Genomic DNA, 25,266 nt, shown 5'->3' on the forward strand with positions numbered 1-25,266 from the left:
TGATTTAATCTGATTTAATCTGATTCAATCTGATGCAACCTGATTTAATTGGATTCAGTCTGAATTAATCTGATTCAATCTGACTCAATATGGATCAATCTAATTCAACCTGATATAATCTGATTCAATACTAATCAATCTGATTCAACCTGATTTAATCTGATTCAACCTGATTTAATCTGATTCAGTCTGAATTAATCTGATCTAGTCTGATTTAATCTGATTCAACCTGATTCAATCTGATTTAATCTGATTCAATCTGATGCAACCTGATTTAATTGGATTCAGTCTGAATTAATCTGATTCAATCTGACTCAATATGGATCAATCTAATTCAACCTGATTTAATCTGATTCAATCTGATTCAATATGAATCAATCTGATTTAATCTGATTCAGTTTGAATTGATCAGATTCAATCTGATTCAATCTGATTCAATCTGATGCAACCTGATTTAATTGGATTCAGTCTGAATTAATCTGATTCAATCTGACTCAATATGGATCAATCTAATTCAACCTGATATAATCTGATTCAATGCTAATCAATCTGATTCAACCTGATTTAATCTGATTCAACCTGATTTAATCTGATTCAGTCTGAATTAATCTGATCTAGTCTGATTTAATCTGATTCAACCTGATTCAATCTGATTTAATCTGATTCAATCTGATGCAACCTGATTTAATTGGATTCAGTCTGAATTAATCTGATTCAATCTGACTCAATATGGATCAATCTAATTCAACCTGATTTAATCTGATTCAATCTGATTCAATATGAATCAATCTGATTTAATCTGATTCAGTTTGAATTGATCAGATTCAATCTGATTCAATCTGATGCAACCTGATTTAATATGATTCAGTGTGAATTAATCTGATTTAATCTGACACGTTCTGTTCTTTTTTCCCTCCAGCTGTGGATGAAGTTACTTCAGGACTTGGTGTGTGTGTGTGTGTGTGTGTGTGTGTGTGTGTGTGTGTGTGTGTGTGTGTGTGTGTGTGTGTGTGTGTGTGTGTGTGTGTGTGTGTGATGGACACCCTGATGTCTGCTGACACTCGTCATGATTTACCGGTTTACCGGCGCTCATTACTCCGGTGTGAAACTGCCGCCTCTGCGGAATGTTACCGGAGCTGACGGCGGGGTGGGGGTGGGGGTGGGGGGGTTATGATAAGTTTTCACAGGTGGAATAATCCACCCCCGGGGGGGGGTCTGCCTCTGGGTTTCTCTCCGGTAAGTAACGGCCCCGCCTCCCTCCGGACAGAACTTTAAACGTTAGTTCGGTACCGGGTTCCGGTCCAGCTGCAGTCCTGACCGGAGATCAGCTGTTCACACCTTCCGTTTGAGTCAGGACGAGACCCGGACACCGGTCCGGTTGGTCGGTAGCCAGAGACCGTTCAGCTCCGGTGCACCGGCGGACAGCCGGCAGGCGGACTTCAGTGACGTCACACCAAGTGGTCCGTTGTTTCCACGTTGGGGGGTGGGCTCCGCCCCCCACGCCCCTCTCCGCCCCCTTCCCGGTGAACGGGTTCGGTGATTTAAATACGCGCGGAGAGGAACGGTGTCTGGAAGAGGAACGGGAGCGCGTCCGGTAACGGACCGCCACACGGTGGAGCACCGACCGGCCGAACTTTTAAATAGTCGAACACACACACACACACACACACACACACACACACACACACACACACACACACACACACACACACACACACACACACACACACACACACACACACAAAGTTTGGACTTCCTCAAACTTTTTCCGTCCCACACCGGCTCCGGTGTGTTTTGTTTTTTCCTCCGGTGTTCCGGTCCAGCCTCACTCCGGTAACCGAACCCCCGCCGTCCGTTATCCGACCCCCCCCCACCCCCACCCCCATTGGGCCGATGATCGCCTCCAACCTGAGCCTGGGCGGCTGCGCGGGGGGCTGGGGCGCGCCGTGCGCCGGAGCGGCGGAGCCGCGCAGCTCCCTGTCCCCCACCGGGAACGCGGTGGTGGCCGTCAGCCTGGCGCTGATCGGCGGCTTCGGGCTGCTGAACAACCTGCTGGTGCTGCTGCTGTTCCTGCGTCACCGGGCGCTGCGCTCCCCCATCAACCTGCTGCTGGTCAACATCTCCCTCAGCGACCTGCTGGTCTGTCTGCTGGGGACCCCCTTCAGCCTCACGGCCGCCGCCGCGGGACGCTGGCTCATCGGCAGGGGGGGCTGCGTCTGGTACGGGTTCGCCAACTCGCTGTTCGGTGAGTGTGTGTGTGTGTGTGTGTGTGTGTGTGTGTGTGTGTGTGTGTGTGTGTGTGTGTGTTATCTCCCCGGAGCTCCGGTTCATGTTCGGTGGGATGTTCGGAAACACACCTTCATGTCCGCGGTGCGTCTTGATGATGATGAAGATGATGGTGATGATGATGATGATGGTGATGATGATGATGATGATGATGGTGATGATGATGAAGATGATGGTGATGAAGATGATGGTGATGATGGTGATGAAGATGATGGTGATGATGGTGATGAAGATGATGATGATGGTGATGAAGATGATGGTGATGATGGTGATGATGATGATGATGATGATGATGATGATGGTGATGATGATGATGGTGATGAAGATGATGGTGATGATGGTGAAGATGATGATGATGAAGGTGATGATGATGAAGGTGATGATGGTGATGATGATGGTGATGATTGTGAAGGTGATGATGATGAAGGTGATGATGATGATGGTGATGAAGATGATGGTGATGATGATGATGATGGTGATGATGATGATGGTGATGATGATGATGGTGATGAAGATGATGGTGATGATGGTGAAGATGATGATGATGAAGGTGATGATGATGATGAAGATGATGGTGATGATGGTGATGATGATGATGGTGATGAAGATGATGGTGATGATGGTGAAGATGATGATGATGAAGGTGATGATGATGAAGGTGATGAAGATGAAGGTGATGATGATGATTGTGATGAAGATGATGGTGATGATGATGATGGTGATGAAGATGATGGTGATGATGGTGAAGATGATGATGATGAAGGTGATGATGATGAAGGTGATGATGGTGATGATGATGGTGATGATGGTGATGAAGATGATGGTGATGATGGTGATGATGATGGTGATGGTGATGATGATGGTGATGGTGATGATGATGGTGATGATGATGGTGAAGGTTTGAGCGGTAAACCCGCGTGAATCTGAAGAATCTTCCGGTAGTGTTGGTGTGTGTTACCGGTAGTGTTGGTGTGTGTTACCGGTAGTGTTGGTGTGTGTTACCGGTGATCGTGCTGCGGTCCGTCACGAGATGGATCGGTAGGGGGGGGGGGGGGGGGGCTCGTGTCGGGGTTTGTTTACATCAAAACAAGCAGAACAACCGGGGGTCGGGAGGTGTTGCTGGACCTCCGTTGACCGGATGAAGGTCCCGGTAGGTGGAGGCGCGTCACCGCGGGACGGACGTGCACCTGTAGATGTGGGTTCGCACGCGCTCCGTCCGTCCGGATGATGAGCTCTGACCGCTGCCCCCCCCCCAACTACTCCAGACCCCCCGGGGCTCCAGACCCCCCCAACTACTCCAGACCCCCCGGGCCTCCAGACCCCCCCACTACACCAGAACCCCCCCCGCTCCAGACCCCCCCCCGCTGCTCCAGAACCCCCCCGCTCCAGACCCCCCCCCCGCTGCTCCAGAACCACCACTGCTCCAGACCCCCCCCCGCTGCTCCAGAACCACCACTGCTCCAGAGCCCCCCCCCGCTGCTCCAGAACCACCACTGCTCCAGACCCCCCCAACTACTCCAGCCCCCCCGGGGCTCCAGACCCCCCCACTACACCAGAACCCCCCCCCGCTCCAGACCCCCCCCCGCTGCTCCAGAACCCCCCCGCTCCAGAGCCCCCCCCCCGCTGCTCCAGAACCACCACTGCTCCAGACCCCCCCCCCGCTGCTCCAGAACCACCACTGCTCCAGACCCCCCCCCCCGCTGCTCCAGAACCACCACTGCTCCAGACCCCCCCAACTACTCCAGACCCCCCGGGGCTCCAGACCCCCCCACTACTCCAGAACCCCCCCGCTCCAGACCCCCCCCCCGCTGCTCCAGACCCCCCCAGTGTGGGGCTGTGGGGGTCTGTGTGGAGCCCCCCCCCGGTGTAAATGTGTGCCACAGAGAGGAGCTGATGTCTCTCAAATGTGTCTGAGCTGAGGGTGAATCGTCACCTGGACCCCCCCCCAAGTGTGATGTTTGTTTAGGGTCAGGAACCTTTGGGGTCCAAACCCCCTCAGGTCATCAGATCTGATCCCGTCACGAGTCACGGGTCAAAGGTCAGAAGTAGAACCGGACCCTCGTTCTCCTCTAGAAGGACGGCCACCAGTCAGTCGTCTTCCTGCCTTTGGAGTGGTTGGTTCTTCAGTCGCCCCATCGTTTTGTTGCCCCATCATTTTGTTGCCCCATCATTTTAATGCCCCATCGTTTTGTTGCCCCATCATTTTAATGCCCCATCATTTTGTTGCCCCATCATTTTAATGCCCCATCGTTTTGTTTCCCCATCATTTTAATGCCCCATCATTTTGTTGCCCCATCATTTTGTTGCCCCATCATTTTGTTGCCCCATCATTTTATTGCCCCATCATTTTAATGCCCCATCGTTTTGTTGCCCCATCATTTTGTTGCCCCATCATTTTAATGCCCCATCATTTTGTTGCCCCATCATTTTGTTGCCCCATCATTTTAATGCCCCATCATTTTGTTGCCCCATCATTTTGTTGCCCCATCATTTTATTGCCCCATCATTTTAATGCCCCATCATTTTGTTGCCCCATCATTTTGTTGCCCCATCATTTTATTGCCCCATCATTTTATTGCCCCATCATTTTATTGCCCCATCATTTTGTTGCCCCTCTCGTTGTTCTTCCTTGTCTCTTCGGGTTCTCCATGCCTTTGTTATGGTTTTGGTGTCGGACTCTTTCGTTGTGAAGTGGGGGGCCCCAGCTGGTCCCTGGGGGTCCTGGACGGTTCCTAAGGAGCCAGTGGAGAACGGGGACCTTCATGAGCAGGTGTGAGTCCTCCTCCCTGTCTCCTCGGCTCCATCCTGGTCCTCTGACCTCCACCAGACGTTCTCCCTCCTCACTAGAACTGGGTCGAACCGATTTCCTCTCAGCTGCAGAGTTTCTCAACCTGTCAGAGTTCTGAACTGAAAGCGACTCCGGAACCCGGTTCCTGGGGGACCAACTGTCAGCAGCAGAACATCTCCAGCCTCACATGGAGATAAAGAAGCATCTAGAGGAGGTTCTGACCCGGGTCCTATGCAGAGATCAAGAACCGCTGAGCGTCCACCAGGAGCCAATTTATAGGATCCATCTGACAGTGTGTGTGTGTGTGTGTGTGTGTGTGTGTGTGTGTGTGTGTGTGTGTGTGTGTGTGTGTGTGTGTGTGTGTGTGTGTGTGTGTGTGAGGGCTAGCAGACATCATTAGAGCCTCCATCGCTGACGGGGTTCCTCGTTTTCCTTGGGGGGCAGGCAAACAGTCGAACAGTTTGTGGGTCACAGGAAGGAAAGTGGAACTAATTGTTGCTCCGGTTCCACGCTGCCGGTTCCACGCTGCCGGTGAACATCTACAGCGCTCCTCCAGATGATCGATGTCCAATCAAAGGAGAGCGTGTCACCGACGGCAACAGAGGCGTTGTTAGCCGCCGGTCCCCGTCGACCCCCGTTCTCCTGCTCCCTCTTCATTATCTCGTAGATGTTCTGAATGTTTTGAAGCTGGAGCCTTCCTGAAGCAGCAGACGCTTCAGCTTCAGTCTGCTGCTTCAGCCTGTAGGCATGAACAGACCAATCACAGGAGTTCTCCCGCCCCGTATCAACAGACCAATCACAGGAGTTCTCCCGCCCCGTATCAACAGACCAATCACAGTTCTCCTGCCCCGTATCAACAGACCAATCACAGTTCTCCTGTCCCGTAGGCATCGTGTCTCTGATCTCATTGGCCGTCCTGTCCTACGAGCGCTACAGCACCATGATGACGCCCACCGAGGCCGACGCCTCCAACTACTGGAAGGCGTCGCTGGGCGTCGCCCTGTCCTGGGGCTACTCCCTGTTCTGGACCGTCCCCCCCCTCCTGGGCTGGAGCCGGTACGGCCCTGAGGGGCCCGGGACCACCTGCTCCGTGGACTGGACCGCCAGAACCGCCAACAACACGTCCTACATCATCTGCCTGTTCGTCTTCTGCCTGCTGCTGCCCTTCCTGGTCATCGTGGTGTCCTACGGGCGGCTGCTGTGTGCCATCAGACAGGTGAGGGGCGGGGCGAGGGCGGGGCGAGGGCGGGGCGAGGGCGGGGCGAGGGGAATACCTACACAATCCAAGTCCAGGAGACCACAACCCACTTTAGCATTAGCTGAGGTGCTAACGTGTGCTGAAAAGTCTGATAGACACAGAATTGAAGGAAACGTTTAACTCAAAGAGCTGCACACAACACACATTACCCACAATGCAACACAACAGAACCACATCCACAGCGGCTGTCTCTATGCCGATGACATCACCTTAAATGTGTCAGAATTAGCGTTTTCTTGAGCAATGCTAAACAATTACGGGCTAAAAGCTGACATTGATTTGATATTGGCAAGAACACAAATGTCCAGTATGCATTGATGCAATTTACATTATTTATTAAAAATGAAGACTCAGCGGTACGGGAGTCTTAGTTGGGTGAAATTTGACATTTAAATTAAATTCTGTTAGATTTAGTTGTAGAATTAAACAATGATGAATGCTTCATTTATAGTGTTTTAATTAATACTGAATATAAATGTTCAGAGAATTAAATCCAACCCGACAGCTGACTCAGCAGGATTGAAAGTTTCACTGTTGCAGGTTTAGAATCGTCTAAAAAGAAATCAAAGTCAATCCTGTCAGCGCCGCCAGACGCAGGAAATGGATGGAATTCAACAAAATAAGAGTCAAAGCTGCCAAAGTGAGGATCAGCCTGAGTCCAGCTGCAGTCAGAAGGTCTGGAGGACGATGTTGAGGAGCTCAGATCCACCTCTCTAAACCTGGAGAGCCTGAATCAATGTGTTAAACACCCATCACAACCCCAACAGAACCAACAGGACCAAACAAAACCAACAGAACCAGAACAGAACCAACAGAACCAGAACAGAACCAATAAAACCAACAGAACCAGAACAGAACCAACAGAACCAAAAAAAACCAACAGAACCAGAACAGAACCAACAGAACCAGAACAGAACCAACAGAACCAGAACAGAACCAATAGAACCAACAGAACCAGAACAGAACCAACAGAACTGGAACAGAACCAACAGAACCAGAACAGAACCAACAGAACCAGAACAGAACCAGAACAGAACCAATAGAACCAACAGAACCAGAACAGAACCAACAGAACCAGAACAGAGCCAACAGAACCAGAAGAGAACCGATAAAACCAACAGAACCAGAACAAAACCAACAGAACCAGAACAGAACCAATAGAACTAACAGAACCAGAACAGAACCAACAGAACCAGAACAGAACCAACAAAACCAACAGAACCAACAGAACCAGAACCAACAGAAGCAAACAAAAGTGTTAGGGTTAGGTTTAGTGTTAGGGTTAGGTTTAGTACTAGGGTTAGGTTTAGTATTAGGGTTAGGGTTAGGTTTAGTGTTAGGGTTAGGGTTAGGGTTAGGGTTAGGTTTAGTGTTAGGGTTAGGGTTAGGTTTAGTGTTAGGGTTAGGGTTAGGTTTAGTGTTAGGTTTAGGGTTAGGGTTAGGGTTAGGGTTAGGTTTAGTGTTAGGGTTAGGGTTAGGTTTAGTGTTAGGGTTAGGGTTAGGTTTAGTGTTAGGTTTAGGTTTAGTGTTAGGGTTAGGGTTAGGTTTAGGTTTAGTGTTAGGGTTAGGGTTAGGTTTAGTGTTAGGTTTAGGGTTAGGGTTAGGGTTAGGGTTAGGTTTAGTGTTAGGGTTAGGGTTAGGTTTAGTGTTAGGGTTAGGGTTAGGTTTAGTGTTAGGTTTAGGTTTAGTGTTAGGGTTAGGGTTAGGTTTAGGTTTAGTGTTAGGTTTAGTGTTAGGGTTAGGTTTAGTATTAGGGTTAGGGTTAGGTTTAGTGTTAGGTTTAGGTTTAGTGTTAGGGTTAGGGTTAGGTTTAGGTTTAGTGTTAGGTTTAGTGTTAAGGTTAGGTTTAGTGTTAGGGTTAGGTTTATTGTTAGGGTTAGGTTTAGTGTTAGGTTTAGTGTTAGGGTTAGGTTTAGGTTTAGGTTTAGTGTTAGGTTTAGGTTTAGTGTTAGGGTTAGGGTTAGGTTTAGGTTTAGTGTTAGGTTTAGGTTTCGTGTTAGGTTTAGGTTTAGTGTTAGGTTTAGGTTTAGTGTTAGGGTTAGGTTTAGTGTTAGGGTTAGGTTTAGTATTAGGGTTAGGTTTAGTATTAGGGTTAGGTTTAGTATTAGGGTTAGGTTTAGTATTAGGGTTAGGTTTAGGTTTAGTGTTAGGTTTAGTGTTAGTGTTAGGGTTAGGTTTAGTGTTAGGGTTAGGTTTAGGTTGAATCCAGTCTGAAGCTTGCAGGCTGATGGTTGTTCTCAGACCAGCTGTCAGTTCATCACTGCTGAAGACAGATTCAGTGATTATTCAGTGATTATTCAGTGATTCCATCATAAATGACTAAACCAACCAGATGAAACACATCCATCAAAACTATAAACCCTAACCCTAACCCGACCACTAGACCCGACCCAAACTCTACACCCGACCTGGGTTTAAGTAAGCCAGGTTTAACTAAGCCAGGTTTAACTAAGCCAGGTTTAACTAAGCCAGGTTTAACTAAGCCAGGTTTAACTAAGCGGGTTTAACTCCAGGGTGCGGCCTGAACCCAGATGGACCCAAACTAGACACACAGACGTGTTTCTGCTGCAGAGACGGGGCGGTACGGATCAGTGATCCCCACAAACGCTGAAGTAACCTGGACACAAACAAACAAACAAACAAACAAACAAACAAACAAACAAACAAACAGGGCAGATAAACACCTGAACGGGCCGGGTTGGATGACACCTGCCCCCCGCCTCGGGTCATCTGTACCCTCCGACTGGATTCAGGATGTGACTCATGTCCCTGGTTATCCAGTGATACGCCCCCTAGGGGCCACAGCGCTGCAGCGAGTGGACGAGGGAGTGGAGGGGGTGGGGCCTGTGGCCGCTGGGGGGGGTGCAAACATCACATGACCTTGTGCTGGCCGTCAGGTCGTTTCATTTGCCAAAAGCAGATTTAATTTCTGCCTCCACCTGTTTGGTGACTTTGTGACCTGCAATAACAGCACAAACCACTGGGGGGAGCGCCGGGGGAGGGGGGTAAGAGGGGGGGGGTGCAGTTAGGGGTTAATAACCTGCTTTACTGAAGCCAACAGGAAGCTTCTAAGTTCTCTCCTCCCATCTCTGTTCTAACCCTGATGGACAAAGGGCAAAGGTCAGGATGTGGTGATGCTTGATGGGATGGATGCCATCCGGTGTGTTTTCACCTCTGGTGTTTGGTGTGATTGTGAGGCAGACGTGAGCATCTGATGTCAGGATAAAAACGACCAAAGCAGGACTTTATTTTGAAGGATGTGCACAAACTCAACTTCCTGTTCCCCAGCGTCACCTGATGCGGACGCTGAGCGTGGGCGGAGCAGCGTGACCATCCTCCACCAGGCCCCCATCACCCTCATCAAACAGAGGCACACCTCTGTCCATCATTAACAGGAAAGAATGAGGCTCATTTAGAGCCAGGGGGGCACAAACAGCCTGGAGACACAGGGAGGAGGGGGCAATGAGGCACAGGTGCATCTGATGAGGGCGGGGCAGGTTGTCACAGGTGAGTGGAAACAGGACACAAGAGAAAAGTGGACTTAAATCAGAAGATCAGGACCAGGTGGTACTTCCTGTGATTGGCCCCCGTTGTGTTCCTCAGGTGAGCTGGAGGTGCGTTTGGGTACCTCCCACCAAACCAGTGCTGTCTGTAGGTGGGGGGGCTGTGGGACGAATCCTTCATCTGATGACAGCCGCCATAAAAACATTCATGTTTCTTCACGTGGAAACGATTGTGTTGAGGAAGAGCGTCATGATTCCTGCTGAGGGAGGGAGCGGTTCCCCAGACCCCAGATCTGTTGCATCCACATCAGTGGTGACGGAACGAGACAAAGTCAGGCGTCGTGAAAACAACACCAACACGTTTCTGTCCACGCCGTTTCCTCCCAGACCCGCTTGGGGCGTGTGAATACGGGGCAGCCGCTGCCGCCGTCTGTGTGTCGGTGTTCCACACACTCACACGAGGCGCTGGTCAGGCGGGGCCTCAGGACGGCGTGTTCTCGCCGACACCGGCCCGTCTGTCCGTCTGAGGGACATAAATCTAACGCCCCTCCAGAGGGTCCAGGAAGTGGGGCAGCAGATATCTTATCGCCTGATTGGCTTCCTCCTGACCCATTTCTGAGTGTCCCCTATAGAACTGATGGAGAGCCAACCCTATTTACCCTGGCAGTGGGGCTGTTTCCCCGGGGGCCGTGGGTTGGTTGGTTTATTACCACTGAAACGGTGGGGTGGGTGTGAACAGGAGAGAACATCACGTCAGCTTCATTCACGTATACCCGTTAGAATCTCTGGTGGTTTGTGAATTCAGGGGGTGAGGTTCAGATGAGCTTTAATGCTGACGGTTCCTTTAACGTTTGGATGCCCCGGGGGGGGCAGGAGAGGCTGGAACACCTTTGCCTCCAGCCTGGGGCTGGGATGGCAGAGCTGACCTGCTTCATCATTTATCATTCCTCCTTCATTCCTCCGAGGTCTTCTCACTCCATCCTCAGCCTCTCCAGACGTCTCGTCCTGTCAGGAGAATTCATCTGGGGTCCAGTCGATTAGCCGTTAAAACATTTCCTCACCATTAAACACAAAAAGCTAAAAACTCACTTTGTAAACCTAATTCTAACAAAAAGAACATTTAAACAAGGCAGGCAGAGACTGAAACATCCTGCGACACCCTGGCGTCAGCACGTGACCCTGACCTACACGTGGTCGTGCCTCTGGCTTCCTGAAGATGTTGCTGTAGGTCCAGTGGTTAGTCTCATCAGGCTTCACAGACGTGCTCCTAAAAACGTATGAAGGTGCGCCGTCGTCCCTCCGCCCTAGAGCAGCACAGCAGTTATCCTATTATTTAGGGTAATCTAACGTTTGTGAACCCCCCCGTACTGATATTAACCCACCTTCTATCTGCATGACCTTTTCCCAGGGACACGCAGACCCCTTACACTTCATCACCACGTCTCAGGCTATACTCAGACTCCAGCCGATGACACCCTGGTGTGACCCTCAAACAAACGCACCCCCCCACGTCTGCGCGCAGCATCTCTGCTAACATGAAATATTCATGCTCTCTGTTTCCCCGACGTATTAACGCCACGGCGGAGCATCAGTAATGCTCTGGGTGACGGCGCTCCAGCCCCACCGGGGGGGGTCCTCCTCCAGGTGAGGTGTGTGTGCGCCGCTCTGGTGGCAGTTCCAGGACAACCTGATTGATGAACCGAGGGACCCCAGCTGCTAACTAAAGAAACGCCGGCCGTGATCCTGCTGCTGCGTGTGCTCCCTTAAACACCACACGCCACACGCTCGATGGAAACCGGCTTTACCGGGTCAGTCCTCGTGTGAGGAGGGGGTCTGCAGAGACCGGAGCCATTTTACTGCCGCTCCGCCGCGGCCTCTGATTGGCCGGATTGATTTATAGCTCCATAGCTCCAGACCGTGTGGTGGTTAGCATTAGACCCCATCAGCGCCTCAGTTTAACAACGATAACATCAAGCTGTGTGCGTCATGCGTAAATGGCACAGACACCCTTCCTGTTGACCTACGCTCTGCTGAGGCCAGCAGTTTGACAGCACACGATTCTGTGGCCCAGAACCGAACCGGACCTGAACCCGGACCTGAACCCAATAAGCAGTGTGTATTATAATAGTGTGTGTTATAACAGTGTGTGTTATAGTAGTGTGTGTTATAACAGTGTGTATTATAATAGTGTGTGTTATAACAGTGTGTATTATGATAGTGTGTGTTATAATAGTGTGTGTTATAACAGTGTGTGTTATAGTAGTGTGTGTTATAACAGTGTGTATTATAATAGTGTGTGTTATAGTAGTGTGTGTTATAACAGTGTGTATTATGATAGTGTGTGTTATAATAGTGTGTGTTATAACAGTGTGTGTTATAGTAGTGTGTGTTATAACAGTGTGTGTTATAACAGTGTGTATTATAATAGTGTGTGTTATAACAGTGTGTGTTATAGTAGTGTGTGTTATAACAGTGTGTGTTATAACAGTGTGTATTATAATAGTGTGTGTTATAATAGTGTGTGTTATAACAGTGTGTGTTATAACAGTGTGTGTTATAGTAGTGTGTGTTATAACAGTGTGTGTTATAACAGTGTGTGTTATAACAGCATGTATTATAACAGCGTGTGTTATAACAGTGTGTGTTATAACAGTGTGTATTATACGGTGTGTGTTATAATAGTGTGTGTTATACAGTGTGTAGTATAACAGTGTGTGTTATACAGTGTGTATTATAATAGTGTGTGTTATACAGTGTGTATTATAATAGTGTGTGTTATAACAGCGTGTGTTATAACAGCGTGTGTTATGTCTCATTCAGACCTCGTAGGTCTTCGGTCTCTCGTTCACACATTTACCCCAGGCGGTGGGGGTGATACTCGGAGCTACCCGTCTGTTTAAAGTCTGGTTCCTGATGGAACCCGTGTGTGGTTCTCTCCCGGTGCCGTTGCGTCGGTGATTGTGAGCAGACGAGCCGTTACGTCTGAGTCGGGAGTGAAACACCTGCAGGTCGTCCGTCACACAACCCACAGCCTTCAGAGACCCTGTGTTCAGGGACCCCCGGATCTCCATCTCCTGTCCCATTTGTGTCCCGCTGGTCTTTCCTCCAGCGCTGATGGAGTTCAGACACGTCGCCTCTGTTTACGACAGCAGGCGTGTTTAAGGGCCGCCGTCAGGCGTGTTTAAGGGCCGCCGTCAGGCGTGTTTAAGGGCCGCCGTCAGGCGTGTCTAAGGGCCGCCGTCAGGCGTGTTTAAGGGCCGCCGTCAGGCGTGTTTAAGGGCCGCCGTCAGCTGATAAAGGAACTGATTCATCCCCTCGTCTTCCATAAACCCTGACCTCTCAGTCTGAGGCTGCTTCAGAGCGCTGGGACTGAAGCAGGACCAGGACAGGGATCTCCAGACAAAACCAGCAGCAACCTACTGGCAGAAAAGCCTTTCAGGTCGACAATCCAATCAGTCAATTCCACCTGGGGTGTCCAACCCCCCCACGCCGTCCCCTCTCTGGACTCAGAGTGTTGTTACTGCCAATGGAAATGAATGTCGCTGCCCTTCGACTAACAAACCCCCCCAGAGCCAGACCAGCAGGCAGCAGCTTCACTCCGACCCCCGTCGCCCCACAGACTCTCCTCCGTCTGGTTCCTGATTTACCGCCTGTTTGGGAGCCTTACTGCCCCAAGATGCATGCCTTCCTGCCCCGCACCGCATTCAATACGAGCCACAATCAGCTGCTGTGGTGACTGAACCCACAGACACCTCCGAGTGGTGGTGGGGGGGCGGGGAACAAGGAGCGAGCGTTTGTACACCTACTAGATGGAGCACTGAGGATTTTTGCTGAGAGAAGCCGACAGCTGGCTGGCGGCGCAGAAATAATGTGGAAAAACACAAAACCCGTGATCAATCATGTTTAGCAGCCAAGAACCAAGCTGCAGACTCGGGGGGGGGGGGCGTCCAGCGCTCTGAACACTGTGACCCCCTCCCCAGATGTTCAAGCCCCCCCCCACGTTTTCCCTGCAGCTGCCAGAGTTCCATCAGAGATGTGAGAGACGTCGCTCCAGCGTCATGATTTTAAGCACTTTGATTCCCCCCCCCCGGCAGGAGGAGGATGATGGTGGCGATGGAGGGGTGAAGATCAGCTTTGATGTCGGTTCAGTCGTCGCCGCCGGAGGCAGGAAAACACGCCGTTCAGAGGAACGCTGACATTAACCCGGGAAGGGTTTCCTGCTCCAGACACGTTCATTCCGTCTGTGGTCGACTTCCTGTCGCCGTGGCGACGCCCCACCTTCAGTCGCCCCGTCGGGCGAGTTCTCAAGCTCCATTTTCTTCTGTTTAAGACGAGTTCAGCTTCAGATCTGAGTGAAGTTCAGACGTTTCCTCCTCAGCAAACCCAGTCACGTGTCAGACAGAGATTTTAACGCTTTGTCTCCGGCACTAGAAACCTGGCAGCTCCGTCGCTGACCTCTGACCCAGAGAGCACAGGAAGTGTCATCATCGTTCAGATGTCACTCGACTGGTTTACTCGGCGAGTAACGCCGCATTGATTTCCTGTCTCCAGCCTCTGGTCTCAGCATCTCCACCAGCTGCTGAGCTGAAGCCTCGTCGGCAGATTGCAGTGCGGGCAGAGAGCTCTTCAACCCTGTATCAGCAGGAAGGACTCACACACACACACACACACACACGCACACGCACGCACGCACACACACACACACACACACACACTGTCTTTGACTGGGGGGCAGCAGTTGGTGAACCCACAGGAGATGCCCCCCTCATGTGGATAAATCCAGAATGCCCCACCAATGTGAATCTGTGGGGGTGTTGGGGACGAGGGGGGGCATCTGGTGACACCGGGGTGTAACTGGAGCCCCCGCTCTAATTCCTCCTGTTATCTGTGAAGCACTTTGTGTTAATTTGATCACCTGGTGCTTCAGTCCAGTCCTCGGTGACACAGGTGTAGATAAAACTAATGAAGCAGACACGTTTGTTCAGGAGGAGATAAGTGGGGGGGGGCAGGACATGTGAGGGGATTGATAACGCCTGAGGGAAAACAGGACCGTCTGGATGGAGGAGCCTGAACACCAGAAGCAGCTCCTGAAATGTGAACGCATCAGAAACGGCTTCAGCTTCAAGCCATTGGGCTTCAGCTGAGGATGAAGCGTGTTTAAACAGATTCACCTGTGATCACCATCATCCTCACAACGCCGGCAAACACACCTGGAGGAGAACGCTGGATCCCAACCTGGACCATAATGATGGCAACAGAGAGCTGAAGCTCCAGCTGAAGCTCCAGCTGAAGCTCCAGCTGAAGGTTCTCATTAGGGAGGAACGCGGTGGATTAACGGCACATTAACGACCAGCCTAATCTCTAAACCCATCTTGTCAGACCAATTTAACCAGGAGATTAAAGGAGAGCATCTCATCAGGAGCGGCGCAGCTCTGAAGGAGGTGTCAGGTTAAATGTGTGCTCTCAGGGGAACGGGGGGAGAGCACTGAGGGGGGGTCGAGACCATTAGAGACCAGTGAACGTAACGCAGGACAGCCTGTAGAGCAGCTCCTCCTGGAACTACCACACGTTTGGAGCAAACGTTCATTCTTCACCCCACTCACCCTGAGGAGGACGGCTGGCCAATCAGAGCGGCCCTGGTGTTGGGAGCCCCCACCCCCCACCAGATCCTGTCCACCTGTCCAACAGCCCACGAACCGAGTAGTCATTCACCAAATGTCTTCTGGTACTGTTGGTTGTCTTCTGGTACTGTTGGTGGTTTTCTGGTACTGTTGGTTAATTTTCTGGTACTGTTGGTTGTTTTTCCATCCCCCTACTTCCAGTGTTCTGATTTATTTCCCTGACACATTCAAAGCGACACCATCTTTATTTATTCTATTTTTTATCGTCCCTCAGCTCAAACTCCTGGAATGCAAACACAATTAAAATTAAAATATGTGACCATCTGAGTTTCTCTTCTTCAGCTGTCATAAATCCACACTCGGGCTGTGAACTCATGTCCTGGGGGTGATCTCTGCAGATCTCACCGTCTCTGCTGGAGCTTCTCATCACTGTTGACAAGCCGATAACGATCCAGTGGAGATAACGATCCAGTGAGGAACTGTTCTATAAACCAGTGTTGGTGGTTCACACCCGGTCCAGGGCGTCTCATCCTTCTGTCGGCTCTTTGTTCAAACTTTAATGGTCCTCCGTCTCGACCGCCGGGCAGAAGCTGCTGAAACATCCTCTGAACCCAAACATGATGGATCCTCTGGACGAAACGTCCCGCCCACCCAACGGCTCAACCCGCCTCCACCAACCGGGTGTTTCCTGGCCATCTCCACCCATCAGAGCCAGGAAACTCCTCCATCAGAGACAGGAAATGCCTCCATCAGAGACAGGAAATGCCTCCATCAGAGACAGGAAACTCCTCCATCAGAGACAGGAAATGCCTCCATCAGAGACAGGAAACTCCTCCATCAGAGACAGGAAATGCCTCCATCAGAGACAGGAAACACCTCCATCAGAGACAGGAAATGCCTCCATCAGAGACAGGAAACGCCTCCATCAGAGACAGGAAATGCCTCCATCAGAGACAGGAAACGCCTCCATCAGAGACAGGAAATGCCTCCATCAGACAGGAAACGCCGGTCGGTCCCGTCTGTAACTGTAAACTATCGATCGTGATCCGCCTCCCACCTCATGCGCCTCCATTGGTTCTCTGAAACGTGAGGCGCTGTGATTGGAGGCGATGCGTCGCCTGCTGATGGACGTTTTTGCGGCGTGACGGTGAATGTCTGTTAACAGACGGACGACACGCCGGTGCTTCCTTCATGTCAGCTTCAGCAAAAGACCGGAAGGAGAGAAACAGGCTTTCAGGGCAAATCTAAGTGTTTCAGGCAGAAACGTGGCTTCAGGACTGCTGTCAACTCTTCATTCATTCATTCATTCATTCATTCATTCATTCATTCATTCATTCATTCGTTCATTCATTCGTTTATTTATTTGTTTTAATGTTTGTTTAATCACAAATGTAAATGAGTAAACTTTTAAGCGATGATCAAACAGACAATAAAGCTCGTTAACCCACAGACTGTGTAGACAGACAGGTGTATACGTTATTGATTCGTCCATCAGGGACACAAACTGTATGTTTTTTAAAAACACACAGAAATCAAAGACGTTTAGCTTCATACCGTTTTATTTTTATTTAGTTGATCATAAACAATCATGTGATACGTTGTATATTTGCAAACACGAAAACCAAAACAAACAAACTAAACTTGATGTGCTGTATAACACACTGTATAACACACTGTATAACACACTGTATAACACACACTGTATAACACACTGTATAACACACACTGTATAACACACTGTATAACACACTGTATAACACACACTGTATAACACACTGTATAACACACACTGTATAACACACTGTATAACACACACTGTATAACACACTGTATAACACACTGTATAACACACACTGTATAACACACTGTATAACACACTGTATAACACACACTGTATAACACACTGTATAACACACACTGTATAACACACTGTATAACACACACTGTATAACACACACTTTATAACACACACTGTATAACACACACTGTATAACACACTGTATAACACACACTGTATAACACACACTGTATAACACACACTGTATAACACACACTGCATAACACACACTGTATAACACACACTGTATAACACACACTGCATAACACACACTGCATAACACACACTGTATAACACACACTGTATAACACACACTGTATAACACACACTGTATAACACACACTGTATAACACACTGTATAACACACTGTATAACACACACTGTATAACACACTGTATAACACACTGTATAACACACACTGTATAACACACTGTATAACACACACTGTATAACACACTGTATAACACACACTGTATAACACACACTTTATAACACACACTGTATAACACACACTGTATAACACACACTGCATAACACACACTGCATAACACACACTGTATAACACACACTGTATAACACACACTGTATAACACACACTGTATAACACACACTGTATAACACACACTGTATAACACACACTGTATAACACACACTGTATAACACACACTGTATAACACACACTCATTAACACACACGTTTAGGTCGTTAAGTGGAGTAGTCATGGAGCTGGGTCCAGTTTGGCGTCCCGTGTTTAAAGTTATCAGTAACACCCGTATGGCTTCAGAGCCAAACACACACACACACGCACACACACACACACACACACACACAAACACACACACACACACACACACACACACACACACACACACACACACACACCACACTTTACAAATTCAATTTGTTCTTCAATGAGGAGCACACAGGAAACCATCATGAGAGCTTCAGCTTCACCTTCAGCTTCACCTTCAGCTTCACCTTCAGCTTCACCTTCAGCTTCACCTTAAGCTTCACCTTTAGATTCAGCTTTAGCTTCAGCTTCACCTTCAGCTTCACCTTCAGCTTCACCTTTAGCTTCACCTTTAGCTTCACCTTCAGCTTCAGCTTCACCTACAGCCTCAGCTTCACCTTAAGCTTCACCTTTAGATTCAGCTTTAGCTTCAGCTTCACCTTCAGCTTCACCTTTAGCTTCAGCTTCACCTTTAGCTTCAGCTTCACCTACAGCTTCACCTTTAGAGTCAGCTTTAGCTTCAGCTTCATCTTCAGCTTCAGCTTTAGCTTTAGCTTTAGCTTTAGCTTTAGCTTTAGCTTTAGCTTCAGTGTCAGCTTCTGTTCCGTCTGTTTCATGTCGGTTCAGAAGTCGGTTCAGCAGGAAACACTCCATCCTCATGACCAACTGTCCTCCTCCTCTTCCTCCTCCTCCTCCTCCTCCTCCTCCTTCTCTTCCTCCTCCTCCTGCCCCTCCTCCAGGTGAGCGGGGTGAACGTGGCGGTGAGCCGGCGGCGTGAGCAGCGTGTGTTGGTGATGGTGGTTGTCATGGTGATCTGCTACCTGCTGTGCTGGCTGCCTTACGGCGTGATGGCGCTGCTCGCCGCCTTCGGGCCGCCGGCGCTGCTCACGCCCGAGGCCAGCATCATCCCCTCCGTCCTCGCCAAGGCCAGCACCGTTATCAACCCGGTCATCTACGTCTTCATGAACAAGCAGGTGAGGGGGCGGGGTCAGGGGTCAGAGGTCGGCTGTTAGTGGTTTCATCAGATGGAAACCAGTCACAGCGGCGCCCCCTGTGTGTGTGGATGATGAACAACCAGGTGGTTTAGAACCCGTCTCTGGTTTGAGGCGAGCCCCCCCCTCCTGAACACATGCAGCATCACGAGCCTTAACAGGATAACTGAGGGAATGAGATTAATAATCTCAGGAGGACGGCCGGTCGCTGTCGGCGACCTCAGATGCTCTGTCTGGCATCGTTCAACCAATCAGATCCAGGCTGTGATAACAGGTCATGTGATCCAGAGCAGTTCCTGGTACTGAGGTCCATCTGATAAGAAAGTTCACCGGGGGGGGGGGGGGTCTTCAGGTCCTCAGTTGTCTCCTTTACAGCTCCTGGATGTTGTTCATCTGCAGAGGATTAGAGATTAGCAGATTACCATCAAGTTATTACTTATATTTATGCTTTACAATCTGATTGGTGCATCTGAACATGGACCTGTCTCTAAGCCCCGCCCACCAGCTGGAACCAAAACAAAACAAAAACAAACAGGACCCCCCCCCCAGCGTTTGCAGCTCATTTAAATATTCAGTTGTTTGTGCTGAAATCAGTTTTATTCTTTAATCTGAAAGGAAAACAGAATAAAGGGGGGGGGGTCAGAGCCCAGAGGCTGTCAGGGTGGGGGGGTCAGGTCCAACATCAGACACGCTTCATCTGTCAGGCTCTGTGGCTTCAGTGACCGACGTGGGGTGGGGGGACGTGAGGGGGGGCTGACATGTGGGGGGGGGCTGACATGTGGGGGGGGGCTGACATGTGGGGGGTGGGACATGAAGCCTTTGTGCTGGAGTCTTCACAGCGGCCCCTGAGAGCCGCGTCACATCCATCATGCAGCCGTCACTCCGCCTCATCCGACCTGCGTCAGGCTCCGCCCCCGGGGGGGAGGGGGGACGCCAGGATGCCCGGTTCTGTTCGTGAGAGGAGATCAGGTTCAGAACATGAGACCACACCGATCAGTGAATGTATTGATTGCTGATCACTCGCTTTAGTCACTCAGGTTATTCCAGGACTAAACTCAAACTCTGACTTGAGCTTAAGTTAAGTTAAGTTCATCCCGAGTCAGGAGCGGATCTGAATCTATCTAGACTTAAGCCCTGGTTCTGGATGTTGGGCTGCGACCCGTCCTCCTCCTGGGGGGGCGCACCGGGACACAGATGTCCTGTATGTCTTTTTCAGTCTTCAATTCCTCCCAGCCCGTTGCTATGGAAACTGTGAGTTGAGGCGAGTTGAAGACTAAAAATGCTGTACAGATACAAGAACCGCCAGACCAGACTCCGCCCATCAGCGGCGTCAGGAGGCAGCATGGACGAACCGGGGATTGTGGGTAAGTTAGCGCTGACTCGTCTCTTTTTGGGGTTCCTGCTGATGCAAACGTGTGACGTAAGAATTAAAGTGATCCAGCTAACGGCTAACGCTAGCCGATGCTGAACGCTGATCGTGAAACAACCAGAGTGACCTTTGGGGCGTTCACGTGTTTTAAAGGAGCACATTTAGTTAAAGGTGAATTGTTCAGACGGGTTATTGATCTGGTATTGGTTCTCTGTGATCTGATGTCAGTCATTCAGTTTGTTGCTGACACGCCCCGACCCAGACGACCTTTGACCCCCACCAGAGGAATCAGAATGAGATGCGTTCATTCAGGTGTTAATAATCCTAAACCCGTTTTAACAGAGAACCAACCAATCAGAAGCTGCAGGAGGTCAGAGGGATGTTTGGTGGCGCCCCCTTCAGGTGTTTGGGTCTCGTCCCCCTCAAGGTGTTTGGTGGCGCCCCCTCAGGTGTTTGGGTCTCGTCCCCCTCAAGGTGTTTGGTGGCGCCCCCTTCAGGTGTTTGGGTCTCGTCCCCCTCCAGGTGTTTTGGGTGGCGCCCCCTCAGGTGTTTGGGTCTCGTCCCCCTCCAGGTGTTTGGTGGCGCCCCCTCAGGTGTTTGGGTCTCGTCCCCCTCCAGGTGTTTGGTGGCGCCCCCTCAGGTGTTTGGGTCTCGTCCCCCTCCAGGTGTTTTGGGTGGCGCCCCCTCAGGTGTTTGGGTCTCGTCCCCCTCCAGGTGTTTTGGGTGGCGCCCCCTCAGGTGTTTGGGTCTCGTCCCCCTCAAGGTGTTTTGGGTGGCGCCCCCTCAGGTGTTTGGGTCTCGTCCCCCTCAAGGTGTTTTGGGTGGCGCCCCCCTCAGGTGTTTGGGTCTCGTCCCCCTCCAGGTGTTTTGGGTGGCGCCCCCTCAGGTGTTTGGGTCTCGTCCCCCTCCAGGTGTTTTGGGTGGCGCCCCCCTCAGGTGTTTGGGTCTCGTCCCCCTCCAGGTGTTTTGGGTGGCGCCCCCTGCTGGTGTGGCGCTCCTGAGGAAATGTAGTGGACTCTAGGTATACGTGGCGCTGGTGTATACTAAGTTCACTACGTTTACTTTGGAGACGCGTGTGAACGTGAGGATGATGTGGAACCGCCTCCGGCGCTGGAATGTAAAGTACAGCCCAATACCCACAATGCATTGTGATGCCCTCAGCCTGCAGCGGCGCTCCTCCATTATTCAGGATGTGTCCATCAGCAGCTCTGCTGCCCCCCCAACAGAACCACCTGACCTCACCTGGACCTCAGCACCTCTTGCAGAATGCGATCAGGTTATTGATTATTCATCACGCTGATGGACGGGTGGACACCGCCGGGCGTTTCCTCTGCATGGGGGAGACTTCCTGTCCGACCTGTCCATCAACAGGTGAACAGACGAGTTAGCATCCAGCGTCCAACTGGGACCACTGGAACAGGCTCTGGTGGAACGCTTCGACGGGATTGGTCGATGCTGCTGATGCGTACCAGCAGAGATTATCGCCCCCACACCCCCACCATGCTAACACGCTAGCAGCATGAGGAAATGTAGCTTCACTATGCTAGTTTGTGCTACCAGTGCTCAGCTGGGAGAGCCAGAGATGCTAACAGCTCAGCTACACTTCCTGTTCTGATTGGTGCAAAACAGGAAGTGGCCAAACGCGTCTCATCAAAGACATTCAGGTCTGACCAGATTAAAGGAACGAGGTGCAGGATTAAGACGTCCAGAGTGGAGCTGACGGAGACCAATACTAAATAGTAACTAATAATTGATAACTGATAACTGATAACTAATGACTGATAACTGATAACTGATAACTAATAACTCACCAGTCATGTTTCTGCTCCTGATGGTGGTCTGTGGTCGTTAGTCGTGTATAATCAGTGTTTTACTTCCTTCACTGTGAAACTCTGTTCTGTTCCTCTGGGTTTTGTTCCACATGAAGGCATCTGGAATAATTTAAACCAGGGTTTGTGTCCATGGGGGGGTGGGGGGGGCAGAGACAACAGAGGTCTTATTACTCATTATTATTAATGATCCGCCTGGAGCGTCGCTGGGGCCGCAGAGACCAACCAATCAGGAGGCAGATTAACTCCCATTGGTGGAAACAGGTTTGAACCCGTTGAGTGTTGGTGTGTGTGTGTGTGTGTGTGTGTGTGTGTGTGTGTGTGTGTGTGTGTGTGTGTGTGTGTGTGTGTGTGTGTGTTTGTGTGTGTGTGTTCATGTAGGTGTGTGTGTGTGTGTGTGTATGTGTGTGTGTGTGTGTGTGTGTGTGTGTGTGTGTTCATGTAGGTGTGTGTGTGTTCATGTAGGTGTGTGTGTGTGTGTGTGTGTGTGTGTGTGTGTGTGTGTGTGTGTGTGTGTGTGTGTGTGTGTGTGTATTCATGTAGGTGTGTTCACGTAGGTGTGTGTGTGTGTGTGTGTTCATGTAGGTGTGTGTGTGTGTTCATGTAGGTGTGTGTGTGTGTGTTCATGTAGGTGTGTGTTCATGTAGGTGTGTGTGTGTGTGTGTGTTCACGTAGGTGTGTGTGTAGGTGTGTGTTCATGTTGTGTGTATCAGGTTCTCGGAGCCTCTGATTGGTCGATCTGTGCTGGTCTCAGTTCTACAGGTGCTTCCAGGCTCTGCTGAGGTGTGAGACTCCTCGACGGGGGTCCAGCATGAGGAGCTCCTCCAAGGTGGCCACCAGGGTCCTGAGGGTCGGCCCCGGCCCCGCCCCTGGCCCCGCCCCCGGGACCCAGCGCACCGACTGCCTGATGGTGGCATCTCTGGGCGGGGCGGCTGACGGCGTCCCCCAGCTGGACCCGTCATGTGACGCCTCCAACGACCTGACCAGAAACCCGTCCTCAGACGTCCAGCCCGTGGTGGTGTCGCTGGTCCCCCCCCGTGACGGCTGACGGCCCCCCGACGGCCGATGACTGGCAGGAGCCAGCAGCACTTCTGACGGCCCTCATTAATAGCGGAGCCGGTCCAGGTGGACTCACCTGGTGACCTAATGGACCAGAACTAACGCCTCCAGACACGACCTTCACTGAACCACATCCAGTCTGGGATTCAGTCCTGATTCAGTCCTGATTCAGTCCTGGAGCGTCTGGACAGAAACGTGCTGAGAGAATTATGGGATGTATTTTTGTACTTTATAATCAGGCAGAAGAACTTCAATGGTTGGTTAATATACACTCTTTAGTTTAGACACTGACCCTAACCCTAACCCTAACCTTAACCCTATCCCTGACCCTAACCCTAAATCCTAACCCTAACCCTAAATCCTAACCCTAACCCTAACCCTAACCCTAAATCCTAACCCTAACCCTAACCCCTACACTAACACTTCAACACTTTTCTTTATTTAAGTGTAACCAGTAGAACACACAGCATGCTAGTAGTATTAGCATTTTTAGCATCACAAAGTGATGGAGGAGCTGCATGCAGGAGAACATTTGCATGTACACTGCTGTGTGTATGTGTGTGTGTGTGTGTGTGTGTGTGTGTGTGTGTGTGTGTGTGTGTGTGCATCTTGTGAATTTGGTTAATATCTTATCCTGTGTTTTGCTGTCGTGTCGTTGGTGTCGTCCGTCAGCGGGACGTCAATTTTCTTCTCTTTGAACCATTTCTGGATCTTCTACACGTTTACGGACGCTAGTTGAAGAGAAGCTCATGTTGTTCAGGGTGTGTTGGAAGTTCAATAAAGTTTTTACCCAAAAACGTGTTTCTGTTATTTTTTGATTCATAACTGCTTTGGTGGACATGAGACAAATGTGGCTTAATACTAACTCTACCCTAACCTTCACCCCAACCTCAACCCTACCGTAACACTAGCCCTGCCCTAACCCTAACCCTAGCCCTAACCCTAGCACTAACCCTACCCTAACCTCTGACCCTAACCCAACCCAACCCTAACCCTAACCCTAAACCCTAACCCTAACCCTAACCCAACCTCAACCCTGACGTAACCCTAGCCCTACCCTAACCCTAACCCTAACCCTTAATCTTTACCCTAACCCTAAATCCTAACCCTAACCCCTAACCCTAACCCTAACCCTTAATCTTTACCCTAACCCTAACCCTAACCCTAAACCCTAACCCTAACCGTAACCGTAACCCTACCCTAACCCCTAACCCTAACCCTAAATCTTTACCCTAACCCTAACCCTAAATCCTAACCCTAACCCTAACCCTAAATCCTAACCCTAACCCCAACCCTAACCGTAACCCTAAATCCTAAACCTAACCCTAACCCTAAATCCTAACCCTAACCCTAAATCCTAACCCTAACCCTAAATCCTAACCCTAACCCTAACCCTACATCCTAACCCTAACCCTAACCCCTAACCCCTAATCCTAACCCTAACCCTATCCCTATCCCTGTCCCCTAACCCTAACCCTACCCTAACCCTAAATCTTTACCCTAACCCTAACCCTGGCCGTAAATCCTAACCCTAACCCTAAATCCTAACCCTAACCCTAACCCTAAATCCTAACCCTAACCCTGAATCCTAACCCTAACCCTAACCCTAACCCTAAATCCTAACCATAACCCTAACCCTAACCCTAACCCCTAACCCCTAATCCTAACCCTAACCCTATCCCTATCCCCTATCCCCTAACCCTAACCCTAACCCTAACCCTACCCTAACACTAAATCTTTACCCTAACCCTAACCCTGGCCGTAAATACTAACCCTAACCCTAAATCCTAACCCAAACCCTAAATCCTAACCCTAAACCTAACCCTAAATCCTAAATCCTAACCCTAACCCTAACCCTAAATTTTTACCCTAACCCTAACCCTAAATCCTAACCCTAACCCTAACCCTAAATCCTAAATCCTAACCCTAACCCTAAATCTTTACCTTAACCCTAACCCTAACCCTAAATCCTAACCCTAACCCTAACCCTTAAT

General features: G+C 50.2%; 1 protein-coding gene across 1 annotated transcript; it reads left to right on the forward strand.

Annotated features, from left to right (window-relative positions):
- Nucleotides 1-1,893: 1,893 nt before the first annotated feature.
- Nucleotides 1,894-23,988, forward strand: tmtopsa (teleost multiple tissue opsin a). The gene is made up of 4 exons (XM_068340901.1): nucleotides 1,894-2,245; nucleotides 5,962-6,290; nucleotides 18,764-18,997; nucleotides 22,968-23,988. Exons 1-4 carry the CDS (start codon nucleotides 1,894-1,896, stop codon nucleotides 23,259-23,261), a joined length of 1,209 nt encoding a protein of 402 aa, XP_068197002.1. The 3' UTR covers nucleotides 23,262-23,988.
- Nucleotides 23,989-25,266: the final 1,278 nt, after the last annotated feature.

Source organism: Antennarius striatus, chromosome 18 (assembly GCF_040054535.1).
Source record: "Antennarius striatus isolate MH-2024 chromosome 18, ASM4005453v1, whole genome shotgun sequence".
In the NCBI taxonomy this organism is placed as follows: domain Eukaryota; kingdom Metazoa; phylum Chordata; class Actinopteri; order Lophiiformes; family Antennariidae; genus Antennarius; species Antennarius striatus.

Bases quoted from the DNA above. Each gene is read 5' to 3' on its own strand.
- tmtopsa (XM_068340901.1), top strand. From the start codon at position 1,894: ATGATCGCCTCCAACCTGAGCCTGGGCGGCTGCGCGGGGGGCTGGGGC. The intron at 6,291-18,763 runs GTGAGGGGCGGG...CCCCTCCTCCAG, and splicing joins TGCTGTGTGCCATCAGACAG to GTGAGCGGGGTGAACGTGGC. The intron at 18,998-22,967 runs GTGAGGGGGCGG...TGCTGGTCTCAG, and splicing joins ACGTCTTCATGAACAAGCAG to TTCTACAGGTGCTTCCAGGC.